Source organism: Myxine glutinosa, chromosome 13 (assembly GCF_964187855.1).
Source record: "Myxine glutinosa chromosome 13, kmMyxGlut1.1, whole genome shotgun sequence".
Taxonomy (NCBI): Eukaryota; Metazoa; Chordata; class Myxini; order Myxiniformes; family Myxinidae; genus Myxine; species Myxine glutinosa.
Window position 1 is genome coordinate 43,010,416 of NC_136273.1, and position 18,499 is coordinate 43,028,914.

The 18,499-nt window shown below is 41.9% G+C and overlaps 1 protein-coding gene across 1 annotated transcript in view; it reads right to left on the reverse strand.

The window, feature by feature from the left end:
• The window catches only part of COL5A1 (collagen type V alpha 1 chain), a 505,662-nt gene that overhangs the window by 39,570 nt on the left and 447,593 nt on the right, over positions 1 to 18,499 (reverse strand). The window contains exons 61-63 of the mRNA XM_068102230.2: positions 10,982 to 11,017; positions 7,066 to 7,119; positions 648 to 921 (exon numbers count right to left, since the gene is read on the reverse strand). Coding sequence (XP_067958331.1) covers positions 648 to 921; positions 7,066 to 7,119; positions 10,982 to 11,017 — 364 coding nt within the window. The remainder of the gene's footprint in view (positions 1 to 647; positions 922 to 7,065; positions 7,120 to 10,981; positions 11,018 to 18,499) is intronic.

Below are 18,499 nucleotides of genomic sequence, written 5' to 3' on the forward strand. Positions count from 1 at the left end.
CAACCTTTAGAACCTTTTAGAATTTGCCTTTGGAATTACCCTTTATAACCTTCTAGAATTACACTGTAGAACCCTTTAGAATTAAACACAGTTGGGTAGAAAGGTTCTTCTACTTAATTTTCGATGGACGGATGGAAGGAAGGACAAAGCCAAACATTGAAGCAGCTTCACCAATTAAAAATGGTGTGCTGAACTCTGTGTGCTTGAAATGATTTAAAATTTTTAGATTCAGAGTTTAGTAAACAGTCACTTTCATCCACATTGATTCAACTGGTCCTGAGAGATTAACACTGAAAACATGGTCATAAAGGAGCTGTGTTATTATAAACAAGGAGTTATAAACATGTTATTATAAAGGAGTTATAAACTTGATCATAAAGGAGCTTTGTTATTAAACATAATGACAACTGTATTGAGGAAATGTATCCAGTCATTTACAAAGAGTGATCGAAACTTCATTCATGAAGATCAGTGAATATGTTCGTGGAAGGATGACACTTACACTGGAAGGAAGGGAAGAAAAGGGGTGAACGATATTGTGATGGCTACAATCTTGTCTGACAATGACCAAGCTAAAATTAAATTTCCAAAAAGGTTAAAATGTTAAATGAAGACACCCAGGAAAAGCTCAAAGAAATAAAGCTCACCATCAGGAAACTCTGGATGGCAGAGTTGCAGGTCCTTGCAGGTGCGGGCAGGATTTGCTTGGGTTCCCAAAGGATGTTTTAAATGTTCAATCTCAAGCTTAAGTGAATTGAGCGATGCAAATATCTCCTCTATTCCATCAGAGTAGTCTATTGGTCCATCTGGTAGGATGCCGAGTTCACTGTCTGCACCAAAATCTCGAATCACTTCATCTCCGGCAGCACGCCGAGATCGAACATCGCCCATCAAAGACCGGAACGAGTCACCAGGTCGACCCTGTGAACAATAACCAAACGAAGCAATGAAATGAAAGAACAAACAATACAACTTGAAATGCAGTGCCAATTTGAGTGTTAAATTTGTCATCTAACATCTGTGGTTCATAAGGCCCACGAAAGACAAAATCAATTCCAATCAGATAAATAAGAAGGACAGAAGCTTGATAACATCAACTAGCAATATTCAAAAGTATAGTACATGTATACCCTGCATCTAATCATAATTGATAATTCAACCAACGATCCCACTTGGGCCTTAATATCCTCACACTTGGGTAATAAGGCCAACATATAACAGTTGGATTGTGAATATAGAGAATCATCAGCTGCAAGTCCTACATATCCCAAAGTATATATACATATATAGTACATACAGTGTGTACCCTGGATAAGAATAGGTACGCCGTATCCCTGCGTGTCGTAAGAGGCGACTAAGAGGGTTGGCGTCAGGAAGGGCATCCGGCCATAAAAACATTGCCTCAAAAAGAGAACCATGACAATTACAACTACATGTGGGCAGGGTACAGCCCGAAGTGGAGATCGGTTTCTGAGGTTTGGGACATGGAATGCAGGGACAATGACAGGGAGATCAGGAGAAGTGGTGGAAGTATTGGTCAGAATAAGAGTGGACATATGTTGTGTGCAAGAGACGAGATGGAAGGGAAGTGGTGTGAGAATGGTGAAGGGTAGGCAGGGACAGAAATACAAGTTTGTGTGGCAAGGGTGCCCGGAGGGCGTGAATGGTGTTGGTGTCCTGTTTTCTGAGGAGTTTGTAGACAGTGTGGTGAGTGTGACTAGAGTGAGTGATAGGTTGATGATGGTGAAAATGATGATTGGAAAGCTCTTGGTGAACGTCATCTCGGGATATGCTCCGCAGGTTGGTCGAAGCGATGAAGAGAAGGACAAGTTCTGGTGTGCGATAGAGAAGCTGATGGAAAACGTGAAAGATGAGGAAGTTGTTGTGGTAGGAGGAGACCTAAATGTACATGTGGGAAGGAGTATGGATGGTTTTGACGGAGTTCATGGGGGTTACGGATATGGTGTGAGAAATGGAGAAGGTGAAAGGATTTTGGTTTTTGCTGATGGAGCTGATTTGTTGATTTGTAATACTCAGTTCCAGAAAGAGGATAATAAGCTTGTTACATACACGTCAGGTGGGTCGACGACAACCGTTGACTACCTGATGGTGCGTAGGCGAGATAGGGGGCACCTCCGGGACACAAAGGTGATCCCGGGGGAGGAGGCTGTTTCACAGCACCACTTGGTTGTCTGCGACGTAAGGGTGAAAGGTGCGAGGAGAGCTCGGGGGGTGAAGTACCAACCGAGAATGAAGGTGTGGAGGTTGAAAGAGGTGACAGTAAGGGAGGCATTAAAAGAGAGGCTGAGTAGGGTCGAGGATGATGTGGTTGAGCTTGAAAGTGGTTGGATGTCAATGAAAGCTAGTCTGTTGGGAGCCGTTGGTGAGGTATGTGGATGGACAAAAGGACCACCGAGGCACTCGGAAACATGGTGGTGGGATGATGAAGTTGGAAAGAGGATTGACGAGAAGAGGAAGAAGTTCAAGGAGTGGCAGAAGGCGAAGGGTACGGGAGCAGAAACAGCAGAGCATGAAAGTTATAAGGCAGCCAGGAAGGCTGCAAAGAAAGAGGTAGCAAAGGCGCAGGAGGCATGTAGGAAAATGTTCGGAGAACGCTTGGATTCGGAAGAGGGTCAGAAAGCAGTATTCAGGATTGCAAAGCAGATAGCGAAAGAGAGGTGTGATGTGATGGGGGTGAGTTGCTTGAAGGATGAACTGGGACAAATCGTTGTCGACCCAGATGGAATTAAAGGAAGATGGAAAAGATATATGGAAATGCTGTTGAATACAGAGAATGAATGGGATGGCAACATAGAGAGTAACCCAGTTTTAGGACCGGCAGAGAAGATAACTGACAAGGAAGTTGAGGAAGCGATAAAAGCAATGAAGGGTAGAAAAGCGGGAGGGCCGACGGGAGTTGTGGGAGATATGTTGAAGGCAGCAGGAAGTTGGGGTGTGAAGAGAATGACAGAGATCTATAATCTGGTGGTGAAAGACGGCCGCATTCCAGTGGCTTGGGAACTGAGTACCCTCGTCCCTCTATACAAGGGGAAAGGTGACCCTCTGGAGTGTGGCTCGTACCGAGCGATAAAGTTATTGGAGCATGGAATGAAGGTATTGGAAAGGGTGTTGGAGAGGAGGATAAGGAAGAAAGTGAAGATCGACGAAATGCAGTTTGGATTCATGCCAGGAAGAGGAACGACAGACGCGCTTTTCATTGTGAGGCAGTTGCAGGAGAAGTACATGGAGAAGAGGAAGAAGTTGTTTCTTGGGTTTGTTGATCTGGAGAAAGCATTCGATCGGGTTCCACGCAAAGTATTGACATGGGCATTGAGGAAGTTAGGAGTGGAGGAATGGTTGATCAGAGTAGTGATGGCAATGTACAAAAGAGTGCACACAGCTGTAAGGACGAAGGACGGGAACAGTGGTGAGTTTGAGGAGAAGGTGGGAGTGCATCAGGGTTCGGTACTAAGTCCACTACTATTTGTAGCTGTGATGGAGGTGCTGGCTCAGAACGTAAAGGAGGGTTTACGGTGGGAGTTGTTGTATGCAGATGATCTCGTGTTGATTGCGGAAAGTATGGATGGACTGAAGGAAAAGATGAACACGTGGAAGGAATGTATGGAGACAAAAGGTCTGAAGGTGAATATCGGAAAGACGAAGGTGATGGCAAGTGGTAAAGCATGTGGTGAGGTGGAAAGAACTGGGAAGTGGCCCTGTGCTGTGTGTAGGAAGGGTGTCGGAGTGAACTCCATTCAGTGTACAATGTGCGCTGAGTGGGTTCATCAAAAAATGTAGTGGTCTGAGAGGGTCATTAACCAGTGTGGCAGCTACATTCAAATGTAAGGTGTGCACAGAGGGAGCTGCAGATGGAGGAAATGTTGAGTTGGATCTTGGAGACGGCGTGAAGCTGGAAGGTGTGAAAACATTTTGCTACCTCGGAGACATGCTGAATGAAGAAGGTGGATCAGACTCGGCAACGGTTGCTCGAGTGAGATGTGCATGGAAGAAGTTTCGGGAATTGAGTGGTGTGCTGATGATGAGGGGAGTGTCGTTGAAGCTGAAGGGAAAGGTGTATGCTGCATGTGTGAGAAGTGTTATGATTTATGGGAGCGAGACATGGGTAATGAACGTAGAGCAGCAACGAAGGTTGGAAAGGGTGGAAATGCGAATGGTTCGACGGATGTGCGGGGTATCGTTGAGAGAGAGGAAGACAAATGATGAATTGCGAAAGATGATGGGAATAGAGCCTGTGATTGATGCTGTGAAGAGGCACAGGTTGAGATGGTTTGGTCATGTGTTGAGGAAGGATGAAAGTGACTGGTTGAGAAGAGTGATGGAAATGAATGTAGAAGGAAGTAGAAGATGGGGAAGACCGAGAAAGACTTGGCTAAAGATGGTGGAAGAAGAAATGCGGGCAAGGGGGTTAACAAGGAGAGATGCAGAAAATAGGGCAAAATGGAGAAGATTGTCATGGGGACCGCAAGGCTAACCCCCGCTCTAACAGGGAAAATGGCCTTTAAAATGCATGTTGTTTGTATATACAGTCATGTGAAAAAGTAAGTACACCCCATGTAAAGTTTTGACTTTTTCAACATATTTCAACATACAGCTATTTGATCTTCATTTCAACAATATTGATAGATAAAGGTGATATAATATAACAAATATCATGAAACATTTACATTTTGTAGTCCATTGTATAATTTAAATAAACATAAATGCAAATTTCGCATGTGGAAAAAGTAAGTACACCCCTACATTTATCACTAATTCAAATACATAAAATTAGAATCAGGTGCACCAGCTCAGGTGCAAATGATTAGAACATCATCAGAGAGGATCTTGGAGGAACCTGTCTTATTTAAACCTCGGACATTTAGTTTGGTTTGCTCTTTATTGTTGAAGTGTGCGGCGTCACCATGCTTCGATCAAAAGAGCTCTCTGAGGCCTTCAGAAAGAAGGTTATAGATGCCGAAGAGTCTGGGAAGGGATTTATAAAGATCTCCAAACAATTTGAAATCAATCATTCGACTGTCCGGAAGATCATCTACAAGTGGAGAAGATTCCAAACAACTGCCAACTTGTTCAGGCGAGGCCGCCCCAGCAAGTTCAGCCCGAGAGCAGACCGCAAGATGCTGAAAGAAGTCTCGAAGAACACCAGAATGTCATCACGGGACCTACAGGTAGCTCTTGCCACTGTTGATGTCAAAGTGCACGAGACTACCATTAGAAAGAGGCTGCACACGTTTGATCTACATGGGAGGTGTGCCAGGAGGAAACATTTGTTGTCCAGAAAGAACATCAGGGCAAGACTAAAGTTTGCCAATGAACACCTAGGCAAAGACCAGCACTTATGGAAACAATGTGCTCTGGACAGATGAGTCAAAGGTAGAGCTATTTGGCCACAGTACCAGAAGACATGTTTGGCGAAAACCAAAGACAGCATTTGACCACAATAACCTGATACCAACTGTAAAGCATGGTGGTGGAAATATTATGGTTTGGGGAAGCTTTGCTGCATCAGGGCCTGGGCAGCTCAACATCATAGAATCCACTATGAATTCTTCATTGTACCAGAGGGTGCGTGAGGATAATGTGAGGCCATCTGTCGAAGAGTTGAAGCTCAACCGAAGGTGGACCTTTCAACATTACAATGACCCTAAACATACCAGTAAATCCACCAAGGAATGGCTGAAAATAAAGAAATGGAGGGTTCTGGAATGGCCAAGTCAAAGCCCGGATCTAAATGACATCGATATGTTGTGGGGGGATTTGAAACGAGCTGTGCATGCAAGAAACCCTTCATACATCGCATAGCTGCAAGAATGCTGCAGGGAGGAGTGTGCAAAAATTTCTCACAGTCGATGTCAGAGACTGGTAGACAGTTATAAGAAACGCCTACTTGAGGTTGTTTCTGCCAAAGGGGGCAATACCACCTATTAGAGCCAAGGGTGTACTTACTTTTTCCACATGCTAAATTTGCATTTATGTTTATTTAAATTATACAATGGACTACAAAATGTAAATATTTCATGATATTTGTTATATTATATCACCTTTATCTTTCAATATTGTTGAAATGAAGATCAAATAGCTGTATGTTGAAATATGTTGAAAAAGTCTAAACTTTACATGGGATGTACTTACTTTTTCACGTGACTGTATGTGCCATGCACCAAGACATGGCGTTCAACACATTGGCACAAATCCATCTGTATATCTTCATAACCTATATCTCAAATGTTGGGTAGACATTATTACGTGCACTCAACCCGATCATGCGATCAGTCGTCCAGTGCAACAATGACGAAGTTTATACAGGAATTAAATCTCATAAAGAACGTTAAAAATACACTTCAATGCTTGATCGTTACAATTTTCAATAATTTCTACATGACGTTAGGGAGGGACACACTTACCTTACTAACCAATGATTTCCCCCTGGGCCTCATTCCCCACTCGACCTTATCCACCCCCATTTCCCTCACCCCTCCCAGCCCTTATCCCCCTTCCGGCCAAATTCCCCATCAGGCCTTATTCCCACCTGGTCCTTATTCCCCACTGGACGTTATTCCACACCGAGCATTAAAACCTGCAGGCAACTTAGCTTTTGAGAATGTGAGAAATTTTCTTTTGAGAAAAATTTTAAGAACAATAAAAAGTCAAAATGACAATGAAAGGATTACATGCAGATGAATAAGATACTTCATCGAATATCTTTCAAGCAATACTTTTCTGAATAACTTGATAATTACTTATAACTTCTTATTATAATGCATGTTCAAATAAATCATCAGCAGATTTGCTGGTGAGGTTCTGGCCAAATGTTCACACAATTTAGACTTAAATACTAATCGCAGAAAAAACTATCATACACAGTAGGCCTGTATATAGATGATAAACAGGCAGACCTTTTGAACCACTTGTCTTATTTGTGAACACACATTAGAAACGATGAAACAAGACCATGAAAACTAGATTGCCACAATTATGCGATTTTGAAGAACTGTGTGATCTCGAATTGCTTATGTGGAAGAATACAATGATGTGCAGACCACTCACCGCAGGACCAGGAATCCCAGGAGGACCAACATCACCTTTAGGACCTCCTGCTCCCTAAACAAACACAAGCAATGAGGATGTTAAAAGTGAAAACGCGAAAACACTGAAGTTTAGCAGTTTGAGAACAATGTGTATTTTAATAAAAATAAATGTAATAAAAAGTACAAAGGAAAAGTAATGGAACCCCCCGGAAGACGAATCCCGAAAGGCTATCGATTGCATTTGTGCAGCACGAGTAAAATCTGGTTAAAAGTTTCAGCAGCACTTGTTCAAGCTGCATAAGCATCGAGGTCACAACATGGTCTGGCATGTGGAACAGTAATTCAAAATCGAACATGTGCAACAGTTGCTCAAAATGTCAAATGTGGGACAGAATGTCAGAATGTCAAATGTGGGACAGAATGTCAGAATGTCAAATGTGGGACAGAATGTCAGAATGTCAAATGTGGGACAGAATGTCAGAATGCTACATGTGGGACAGAATCACAGAATGTCAAATGTGGGACAGAATCACAGAATGCTACATGTGGGACAGAATCATAGAATGTCAAATGTGGGACAGAATCTCAGAATGTCAAATGTGGGACAGAATGTCAGAATGCTACATGTGGGACAGAATCACAGAATGTCAAATGTGGGACAGAATCTCAGAATGCTACATGTGGGACAGAATCTCAGAATGTCAAATGTGGGACAGAATGTCAGAATGTCAAATGTGGGACAGAATGTCAGAATGTCAAATGTGGGACAGAATCTCAGAATGTCAAATGTGGGACAGAATCTCAGAATGTCAAATGTGGGACAGAATCTCAGAATGTCAAATGTGGGACAGAATCTCAGAATGATACATGTGCAACAGTTGCTCAAAATGTCAAATGTGGGACAGAATCTCAGAATGTCAAATGTGGGACAGAATGTCAGAATGTCAAATGTGGGACAGAATGTCAGAATGTCAAATGTGGGACAGAATGTCAGAATGTCAAATGTGGGACAGAATCTCAGAATGTCAAATGTGGGACAAAATCTCAGAATGCTACATGTGGGACAGAATCATAGAATGTCAAATGTGGGACAGAATCTCAGAATGTCAAATGTGGGACAGAATCTCAGAATGATACATGTGCAACAGTTGCTCAAAATGTCAAATGTGGGACAGAATCTCAGAATGTCAAATGTGGGACAGAATCTCAGAATGTCAAATGTGGGACAGAATCTCAGAATGCCAAATGTGGGACAGAATGTCAGAATGTCAAATGTGGGACAGAATGTCAGAATGTCAAATGTGGGACAGAATCTCAGAATGCTACATGTGGGACAGAATCTCAGAATGCTACATGTGGGACAGAATCTCAGAATGCTACAGGTGGGACAGAATCATAGAATGTCAAATGTGGGACAGAATCTCAGAATGTCAAATGTGGGACAGAATCTCAGAATGCTACATGTGGGACAGAATCTCAGAATGCTATATGTGGGACAGAATCTCAGAATGCTACATGTGGGACAGAATCTCAGAATGTCAAATGTGGGACAGAATCTCAGAATGTCAAATGTGGGACAGAATCTCAGGATGTCAAATGTGGGACAGAATCTCATAATGCTACATGTGGGCCAAAATCTCAGAATGTCAAATGTGGGACAGAATCTCAGAATGTCAAATGTGGGACAGAATCTCAGAATGTCAAATGTGGGACAGAATCTCAGAATGCTACATGTGGGACAGAATCTCAGAGTGTCAAATGTGGGACAGAATCTCAGAATGTCAAATGTGGGACAGAATCTCAGAATGCTACATGTGGGCCAGAATCTCAGAATGTCAAATGTGGGACAGAATCTCAGAATGTCAAATGTGGGACAGAATCTCAAAATGTCAAATGTGGGACAGAATCTCAGAATGTCAAATGTGGGACAGAATCTCAGAATGCTACATGTGGGACAGAATCTCAAAATGTCAAATGTGGGACAGAATCTCAGAATGTCAAATATGGGACAGAATCTCAGAATGCTACATGTGGGACAGAATCTCAGAATGCTACATGTGGGACAGAATCTCAGAATGCTACATGTGGGACAGAATCTCAGAATGCTACATGTGGGACAGAATCTCAGAATGCTACATGTGGGACAGAATCTCAGAATGTCAAATGTGGGACAGAATCTCAAAATGCTACATGTGGGACAGAATCTCAAAATGCTACATGTGGGACAGAATCTCAAAATGCTACTTGTGGGACAGAATCTCAGAATGTGAAATGTGGGACAGAATCTCAAATGTGGGACAGAATCTCAAAATGTCAAATGTGGGACAGAATCTCAGAATGTCAAATGTGGGACAGAATCTCAAATGTGGGACAGAATCTCAAAATGTCAAATGTGGGACAGAATCTCAGAATGTCAAATGTGGGACAGAATCTCAGAATGTCAAATGTGGGACAGAATCTCAAAATGCTACATGTGGGACAGAATCTCAGAATGTCAAATGTGGGACAGAATCTCAGAATGCTACATGTGGGACAGAATCTCAGAATCTCAGATTGATACATGTGCGACAGAATCTCAGAATCACAGAATGCTCCATGTGGGACAGAAGCTCAGAATGCTACATATGGGACAGAAGCTGAGAATCTCAGAATGCTACATGTGGGACAGAATCTCAGAATGCTACATGTGGGACAGAATCTCAGATTGATACATGTGGGACAGAATCTCAGAATGCTACATGTGGGACAGAAGCTCAGAATCTCAGAATGCTACATGTGGGACAGAAGCTCAGAATCACAGAATGCTACCTGTGGGACAAAATCTCAGAATGCTACATGTGGGACAGAATCTCAGCATCTCAGATTGATACACATGGGACAGAATCTCAGAATCACAGAATGCTACATGTGGGACAGAATCTCAGAATCACAGAATGCTACATGTGGGACAGACGCTCATAATCTCAGAATGCTACATGTGGGACAGAAGCTCAGAATCACAGAATGCTACCTGTGGGACAAAATCTCAGAATGCTACATGTGGGACAGAATCTCAGCATCTCAGATTGATACACATGGGACAGAAGCTCAGAATCTCAGATTGATACACGTGGGACAGAATCTCAGAATCACAGAATGCTACATGTGGGACAGACGCTCATAATCTCAGAATGCTACCTGTGGGACAAAATCTCAGAATGCTACATGTGGGACAGAATCTCAGCATCTCAGATTGATACACGTGGGACAGAATCTCAGAATCACAGAATGCTACATGTGGGACAGAAGCTCAGAATCTCAGAATGCTACCTGTGGGACAAAATCTCAGAATGCTACATGTGGGACAGAATCTCAGCATCTCAGATTGATACACGTGGGACAGAATCTCAGAATCACAGAATGCTACATGTGGGACAGAAGCTCAGAATCTCAGAATGCGACATGTGGGACAGAAGCTCAGAATCTCAGAATGTCACTTGTGGGACAAGCTCAGAATGTCATAACTGGTAAAATCTACTACATTATGTCACATTTAGTTTTATATACCTCTAAATGGGAAACCGTGAACATTTTATGCAGGTTAAGAGTTTGTGTGGAGTATTAAACTCCTCTATTAAAATATTTGAATAACAACAACAAACACAACTTTAAGTCGACCATCATGTGACAATGAATGCTTTTGGTGAAATAAAGAAAATTCTGAACTTTTATTTTAAAAAAGAAATCAGATCATTGGTATCAAAGTTATGGCATTTGCCATGACAAAAACCCTGCATTCACGAGATATCTACTCCTTGAAAATCTGTTGGGGGAAAGATAGGCCCAAAACAATAGGGACACTAACAAAAACATGTTAAAAATACTTATGCAGGATTCATTTTTAAAAACTGGTATTACGAGTTAAAATGATCTTTTCATGCTCCTGTGATGCTTACCGTCGAACCTTTGGAACCCTTAGGTCCAGATGGGCCCTGAAAGAGAGGAATAAAAAAAAATTACAATTTGGTACGGAGACATTAAGGCCAAAAAACAAGAATATGAAGAAAGAAAGAAAGCTGATCCCATGATGCAAATGCACTATGCAAATGATGCACATGATGCAAATGCTCGATTCAGTATACAAAAAAAAAAAAAAAAAAAAAAATGCACTATCAGAGGAAAGCAGGAAGTAAAACAAAGCTCAGTAATCAAGTTTCCAACAATGGACAATATGGAGACTGGTTATCCCAACTTCGCTGTCTTTTAGTCGCTATTCACATGTTTATTCTTTCGTCAATTTGTTTGAGTGAAAAAGCTTTATTTTTTTTTCTATAACCCAGCTTATTCATAATCACTCATTCTCAGGTTGTTATGCATTTTGTTGGTATTGTGTGTTCTGGTTGTTTTGTTCATAATCTCTCGTGTTATTTTTGTTTCAGGAAATACACTGTATGTATAAAGTTTAGAAGCAAACACAAATGTAAAATACAAATTCAACCATTAACGCTGTATTATGAGTTATAATAGCATAATTATAAAAATACATGAGGAAGTCGGACACAGGAAGAGGCCAATTTCACCCATGGTGCCTGCACTCTATCAGTTAACCACATTAATTAAATATACACAGTTATCTACTGAATTGTGTTTTCCCGAGAGTGCGAATGCCAGGAAGTTTGTGCCTTGCCCCCATTCACCCCATTTTACGGTACCCGTTTTTCCTCCCCTTTTTCATTTTCCTGAAATGCTTTGTCCGAGGAAAGCCTCACCTGTGCACAGCTGCAATCAATATCTTGCCTTACGCATCAAACCACCGACACTATATATTAATGATAGCTTCCAATTAATCTTCCAATTAACCCATCCTGGTGTTGGCCTGGCGGTTAGGGTGCCGGCTTGGGATCCTAGGATCCTGGGTTTAAATCCCGCTCGATCGCTGAATTAACGCCAGGGGGGTTGACTCAGCCCGTCATCCTTCCGAGGTCGGCAAATTGAGCACCAGTTCACTGGTAATTCCCTGTGTCGCAAGAGGCAATGAACAGGGTTGGCGGCAGGAAGGGCATGCGGCCGCAAAACATTGCTTCAAAAAAGGGGGCCACTGTGCCCAAAAAAGGCCAACCCCTGCTCCGCGGGGAAAAAATGGCCTCTAAAGGTAGTTCTTTTCTTCCAATTAATCAGAAAAGGTTGATCCATTTTTGTGTAACACATGTGTACCGATCACAGGGTGCAGCTTCCGGTGTTGTGAAACTCTTCTAAACAAAGGAGGTCCCAAAAGAGAGGGCTCACACCGACGCTATTGTAAGGTCAACTAATCCCGTAGCCATTATAACATCCAGCCGTATCACTTGTGAACAATGTCCTTTCCACTCATGCTCAAACAAGATAACACGGAACAAGCATAGCATCAGAAATGAGATCGTTTCGGATGTTACAACAAGATGACAGAAACAAAAAAACAAAGGACAATTATCACTGCTGACTCAATCTGCACTGAGCATCAACATGTTCACATAACAGATCAAGCAATTAACATTTAACTAACACTTAGTAAAGTCCAGGTATTGGTCATTTCTGGGCAGCATTGAGCACATACTTCCTGGATCAAGAACATGTTGTACTAAATATTTCTGACCAAATCTATTCATGACTGCCATCCACCTTTGCTGGATGAAGGTTATGTTTTCAATCGTGTCTCTGTCTTTGTCTGTGAACAAGATATCTCAAAAAGCTGTGGACAGATTCGGACGAAATTTGTTGGAGAGATTGAGCGTATGTGACAAGGACGAGGTTATTAGATTTTGGTGAAGATCCGGATCCGGATACTAGAATTTAAGTGATTCTTCACCATTGAGAGAGCGGGCACAAAAAAGATATCTAGCTTGATATTTCAAAAAGTTAGGGACGGATTATGATGAAACTTGGTGGATGAGTTTGTTAGATGACAAGAACAAACCAATTCGATTTCGGTTCAGCTCGAGGATCCAGATCCAGCCTATCACTGGGATACAAAACATAAACTGTTGCGTTCTACTTGTACCAGAGTGCCGTTCTAGTTTTACCCCCGCCAGGGAGTAATGCATTCGATTGTGTCCGTGTGTGTGTGTATGTATGTGTGTGTGTGTGCGTGTGTGTGCGTGTGTGTGTGTTCGTGTGTTTGTGAACAAGATATCTGGGAAAGTTCTGAACGGATTTGGATGAAAGTTGGTGGGATGATTGCCCTTGTATTGGGATAAGGAAGAATTGATTAGTTTTTGGTGAAGCTCAGGATATTATTCTGGATCCAGGAAGTTTTTTTGGGAATTTTTTACCATTGGAAGATAGGGCTCATTTTTTTTAACATTATCTTCTATATATTCTATATTTAACATTGTGATATGAAAATAGTTTTCATATTTGTTGTAAATGTAGTTTAAACTCGTGGTTATGCGTTAGAGCGGTGTATTTTGTTAGCAGCGTCGTCTTCAAGGTTCTTTTTTTTTTTTCTAATGAAGACATATTCTGTCATTTTAAAACCACCAAAGTGTGTATTAGGTTTCCCCGTTTCATAAAATGTATCGGTTGATACGTATAATGCTTTAAAACTGTTTTTTTTGTTTCTTTGTTTTTTACCTCAGAAGAGATATCGACATTTACCTCAGCGAATGTCAATCGCGGTGTCAGTATTTGATGAACTTATAAAGACTTATGTGACTTATAAGTGTGACCAGCATGTGCACGGGATTCTTCCCAGAAGAATGAGTGGTCGCATTAGCTTGTTTTTTTAATTTAACCCCTGTTTTGATTTTAATGGGTTAATGGTGAAACCAGGGTGTTTACTTTTGGGGAAGGGATGAAGATTAAAGGTGTTGTAAGGTGAGGAATGAACAAACATCCACAGTACATCCACCTTTTGATGAGACTCTTTCACACACTGTACATCACAATTACTACACATGTAGCCTATCACCCATCCATAACCTAATTACCCACCAGCCCCTCTATCTCCAATCTTTATTGGTACCTATCTATTCTAGTTTAAACCAATCTACTGTTTCTTCCGCCACTACCTTCCCAGAGAGAATACTCCATGTATCAACTATTCTCTGAGTGAAGGATCCCGACCTCACTACTGTCCTAACTCACCCTTTCTTTATTCTCAGACTGTGGCCTTTGGTCTTGTCACTGTCCATTTTACTGAAACTCGTCTGCACTTATCTTGTCATTATCTTAAAGATCTCAATCAAATCCCAACATAATTGCCTTTCTAATGGATAAATTACTGCCTGCTTCAGTCACTCGTCATAACTTTTTCTCGCCAGGCCCAGAATCAATCTAGTCGCTCTATGCTGAACTAAGGTTCTTCCTGACTCAGATGTGGTGACCAAATCTGAACATGATATTATAGATGAGGCCTCACTAAATTTCTGTGCAAAATTATATTAGTGGATATATCCATCAATAGTGGGGCGGCTTAGCCCAAATATTCAAAAGAATTGTGCATTTTGTGATACAAGCACCAAATTTGGCACAAATGTACATGAATATGTTGCGAACATTTTCAGATATTGGGCCACTTGAAATTCTCTCTTTATGTCCGCCATATTGGATTTCAAAATGGCCGCCACTTGAAATCTACATTTGCTATTATCTCTGGACGTAATGCAGCTATTGACTTGATTCTGGTATCTAAATGTATGTTTTTGGGGGCAAGGAATCCAATGGTACCAATTTCAACTTAATATTATCTATCACAGTCTGTTATATAATTTTATTTGGAAATTATCTAGGCAAATATTGGATTCAACACAATACTTTGAAAAGAATGTCTTAGTTCTGTAAATATAAATAAATAAAAAAACTATACTAAATCACTAGTAACAACTCAGACAAGCTCATATATACTGGCAGTCTAAAATATAAATTCATATCCCATTAGGAAACAAAGTGACCCATTCATTTGTGTTTTTCATATGCATATTTTATGTAACATTATATTCATATTGTCAATAAATACCAAACATGCATAATCCCCTTTTCCTAGACCCTTTAAGCCATCTTTTGTGTTTCTAGAGTACAGAAATTTATTGTATAGGCTTCCATCTGTCTTGTTTCCTTAACAATGCACTGTAGCATGTCTTTAACAATGTTTACAAACATGACTCCACTACATGTCTTTAATCACAGCCCTGACCCAAATAAAAGAGTAGAGAGGCTGCATGTGTGTTGACCCACATCAACTGTGTTCTTTGTGTGTGGCTGTGTTTAAATCACCTTGTGACTCCACATAAATGAGTTAATTACATACAATCTGGGCTCAGCTAGACAACATTGTGTGGTCAGCAATGAAGACGAGAGTCTGAATTACATGTATGCAAAAGACCTTGTGAACCAGTGAAGCAAATACACGGGTAAGCATGAATTAAATCTAGGGCATGATATAATTTCCATGATGTTTACCTCTACACTCAATGGTGGAAGGAGGTAATGTTTTGATCCCAGCTTGTCTGTATGTCTGTTTGTCTGTTAGTCCACAAAATTCCAGACAAAGCTTGTAGTAGTGGTAGTTGTAGTGGTAGTGGTGATAACAGAAATTGTTATATAGAACTGAACTTATATTATTATTATATGCAGAAAATAACTTCATTTCTATATGCCCTGCAGTGGACAGGTTAATTGGTTTATGCACTGAAGGGGTCACCCTGGTGTGCACTGCTGTGTTCTGCCTCACTGAGTTGTTCAGGTATGATGTACTCAGCACAAGCTTACCTGATACACATGTGTGCTGGCTAAAACCACTTGTCTGGTGGGCACGACAGAGGCAGGTTGTCTAATAGCCAACCTGGTCTTACTTTTTTGGGGTTTATCTGAAATTCTTACGATAAGGCTTTAAATTAGAAATGTTTTATATAAAGTAGTATTTTGAGTGAAGTGTGTATTCCACACTGACAGTTTTGACATGTTCTGAATTTAACACGAAGGCTGTAATTAACAGAACGGGGTATGTCTGGAAAATGTACTGTCCAACCTAATAAGAGTTTAGACTGATTTATATTTAAATCTTGGCTGTGTAAATATTGTAAGAATTTATGAATTCAAATGTTTTGTAAATATTCAATAAATTTGGGAATATTTTTTAACTAAAGAATCTCATGTGATTTTATTTCTCTTCTTGCCTCCGGTATGGGTGAAAATTTAATTCCGGCATAATCTCACAAAACTAATTCCCTAAGTGTGCCAAGCTAAATGCTCTACGATATAGAGGAATGGAGGTCTCGCGAGATCTCGGAGACGGTGGGAGGGATTTTCGAAGCTCCACACGGTCTCCACGTTTTTCGAAGTTAAGTCTGTTCACAATTGTATTTTGTCGAAACTGTATTTATCTTTCGGTGTGTGAAGTTATTGTGTGCAACTTTGGTTGTTTCTCGGTGTTTATCTTTCATAAATTGATCGTCTGTTTGCCGTGTCGTGTCTTGAGGCCTTGTACAGTGTGCACTGTACAACCTTGAGGCTTTGTTTTTCTCTCAGCGGTCCGTCGTTTGTGATCCAATAACTTTCGTTCTCTGTATTCCCAGGCTTTTCACCCATAGCCTACTTCCTTGTGTAAATCTCAACTCAAAAAAAAACAAACAAAAAAAACATTTCCTTCTCTGTTCTCATTCGTTTATTCATTCTTATTCGTTCGTTCGTTCTTCGACCACGTGTTTCTCCCCCATTTCCCCAGATAGTTTTCACTCATTAACCTTCAATGTTTACACTTTCCCCTCAAGTTATGTATTCCGTCATATTTTATAACACCTTTTTCTTCTTCTTCTTTAAAAGGCTGCTTTCGACTTGCTCACCAAATCAATTCATCCCAAAAAAAATATCCATCTCCTATAGTGCCTTTTTTCTACATTCCCTAAACTCTCCTGCACTCCATCCTCCATCCAGCGTCCTTAAACGTATTTTTAACTCGAAGGTCACAAGAAACTCATTTTGCAATAAATGTTCGTTTCCCATAAATCGTACACTTTCAAAAATCCAATCTCACCCCTCCCCTCCAAATCTTCCCCATAACCCCTCCCCTCCAAATCTTCCCCATCACCCCTCCCCTCCAAATCTTCCCCATCACCCATCCCTTTCAAATCTCCCCCCTTGCCCCCTCCCTCCTAAACTACCCCCTCACCCCTCCCCGCCAAGCCACCCCCTTGCCCCTCCCCTCCTAGACTCCTGCCTCACCCCTCCCCTCCAAATCTCCCCCATATCCCATCCCTTTCAAATCCCTCCCCTTGTCCCTTCCCTCCCAAACTCCCCCCTCACCCCTCCCCTTCAAATCTCCCCACCCTCATTGCTTCTCAATTTCCCCCCTCTCACTCCCCCTCCTCAAAGCGTCCTCCCCGCTTCTTCCCCCTTCAAACTCTCACCTCCATCTCCCCCAACCTTCTGCCTCGCTCTTCCCCCTCCTCAAATAACACCTCATTGTGGCTCACCCAATCACCATCAAACCTTTTGTCCGCCCCATCCTTCCCTTACTCCGAGCTATTCTGAAATCTCTGACACACCTTCAACAGCTCTCCCTATCTCTTCCACCTCTTCCACATCTTACCTTACCCCTCCTCCCCCCTGTTCTGTATCTGATGCTCCCCCTTCCTCTTCATTAACGGTATGGACCTCAAACATCCGGGGCCTTCGTTCAAACTTAACTGATCTCTCCATACAGGTTGCTTCTGTCAAACCAGACGTGATCTGCTTAACAGAAACTTTCCTCCTTTATGATGTCGCTGATTCCATAGTATCTCTCCCGGGCTACTCCCTCCTCCGGTATAATAGACCTGAGCCTCGTCCTGGAGGCGGGGTTGCTATCTTTATCAAAAACTCTCTTCCTCACTCGCCCTGCACTGCACTCTCTCCACCTCACCCCCAGGAATACCTCTGGCTACGGCTTCCCCTTCGCTCCCACCTCTTGTTCATATGTGTGTTGTACCGTCCACCAAACAGTGATGACTCCATCTACATCTCGCTGTCTGATGATATGGACTAACTTCTATCTACTCATCCCAACTCTCTCTTCCTCATATGTGGTGATTTCAACTGTCATCATGCCAGTTGGCTGGGTGTGGGTACCTCTCTCACCAGCCATGGCTCCTCAGCAAAGGACTTCTGCGACTCACTGGGACTGACACAATCTGTTAATTTCCCGACCCGGATCTCAGTCAACGGAACATCTTCTCTTCTGGACTTGGTTATGACTAACTTCCCTGAAAATGTCTGCTGCTCTTCTTCTGCTCCGATCAGATCATCTGATCATGTCCTTGTTAAAGTGGACATCTCTCTGACCATCCTCAGGGAGCCTGCTCAGCGTCGACGAGTCTGGCATTTCACTCAGGCCAACTGGCACGGTCTTCAAGCAGCCATCAATCATCTGGACTGGTCTCCCATCTCTACCACCTCTGACATCAACTCATCCTGGGAATTCTTCCAAAGTAAATTGCTCTCTCTCATGCACAGATTTATCC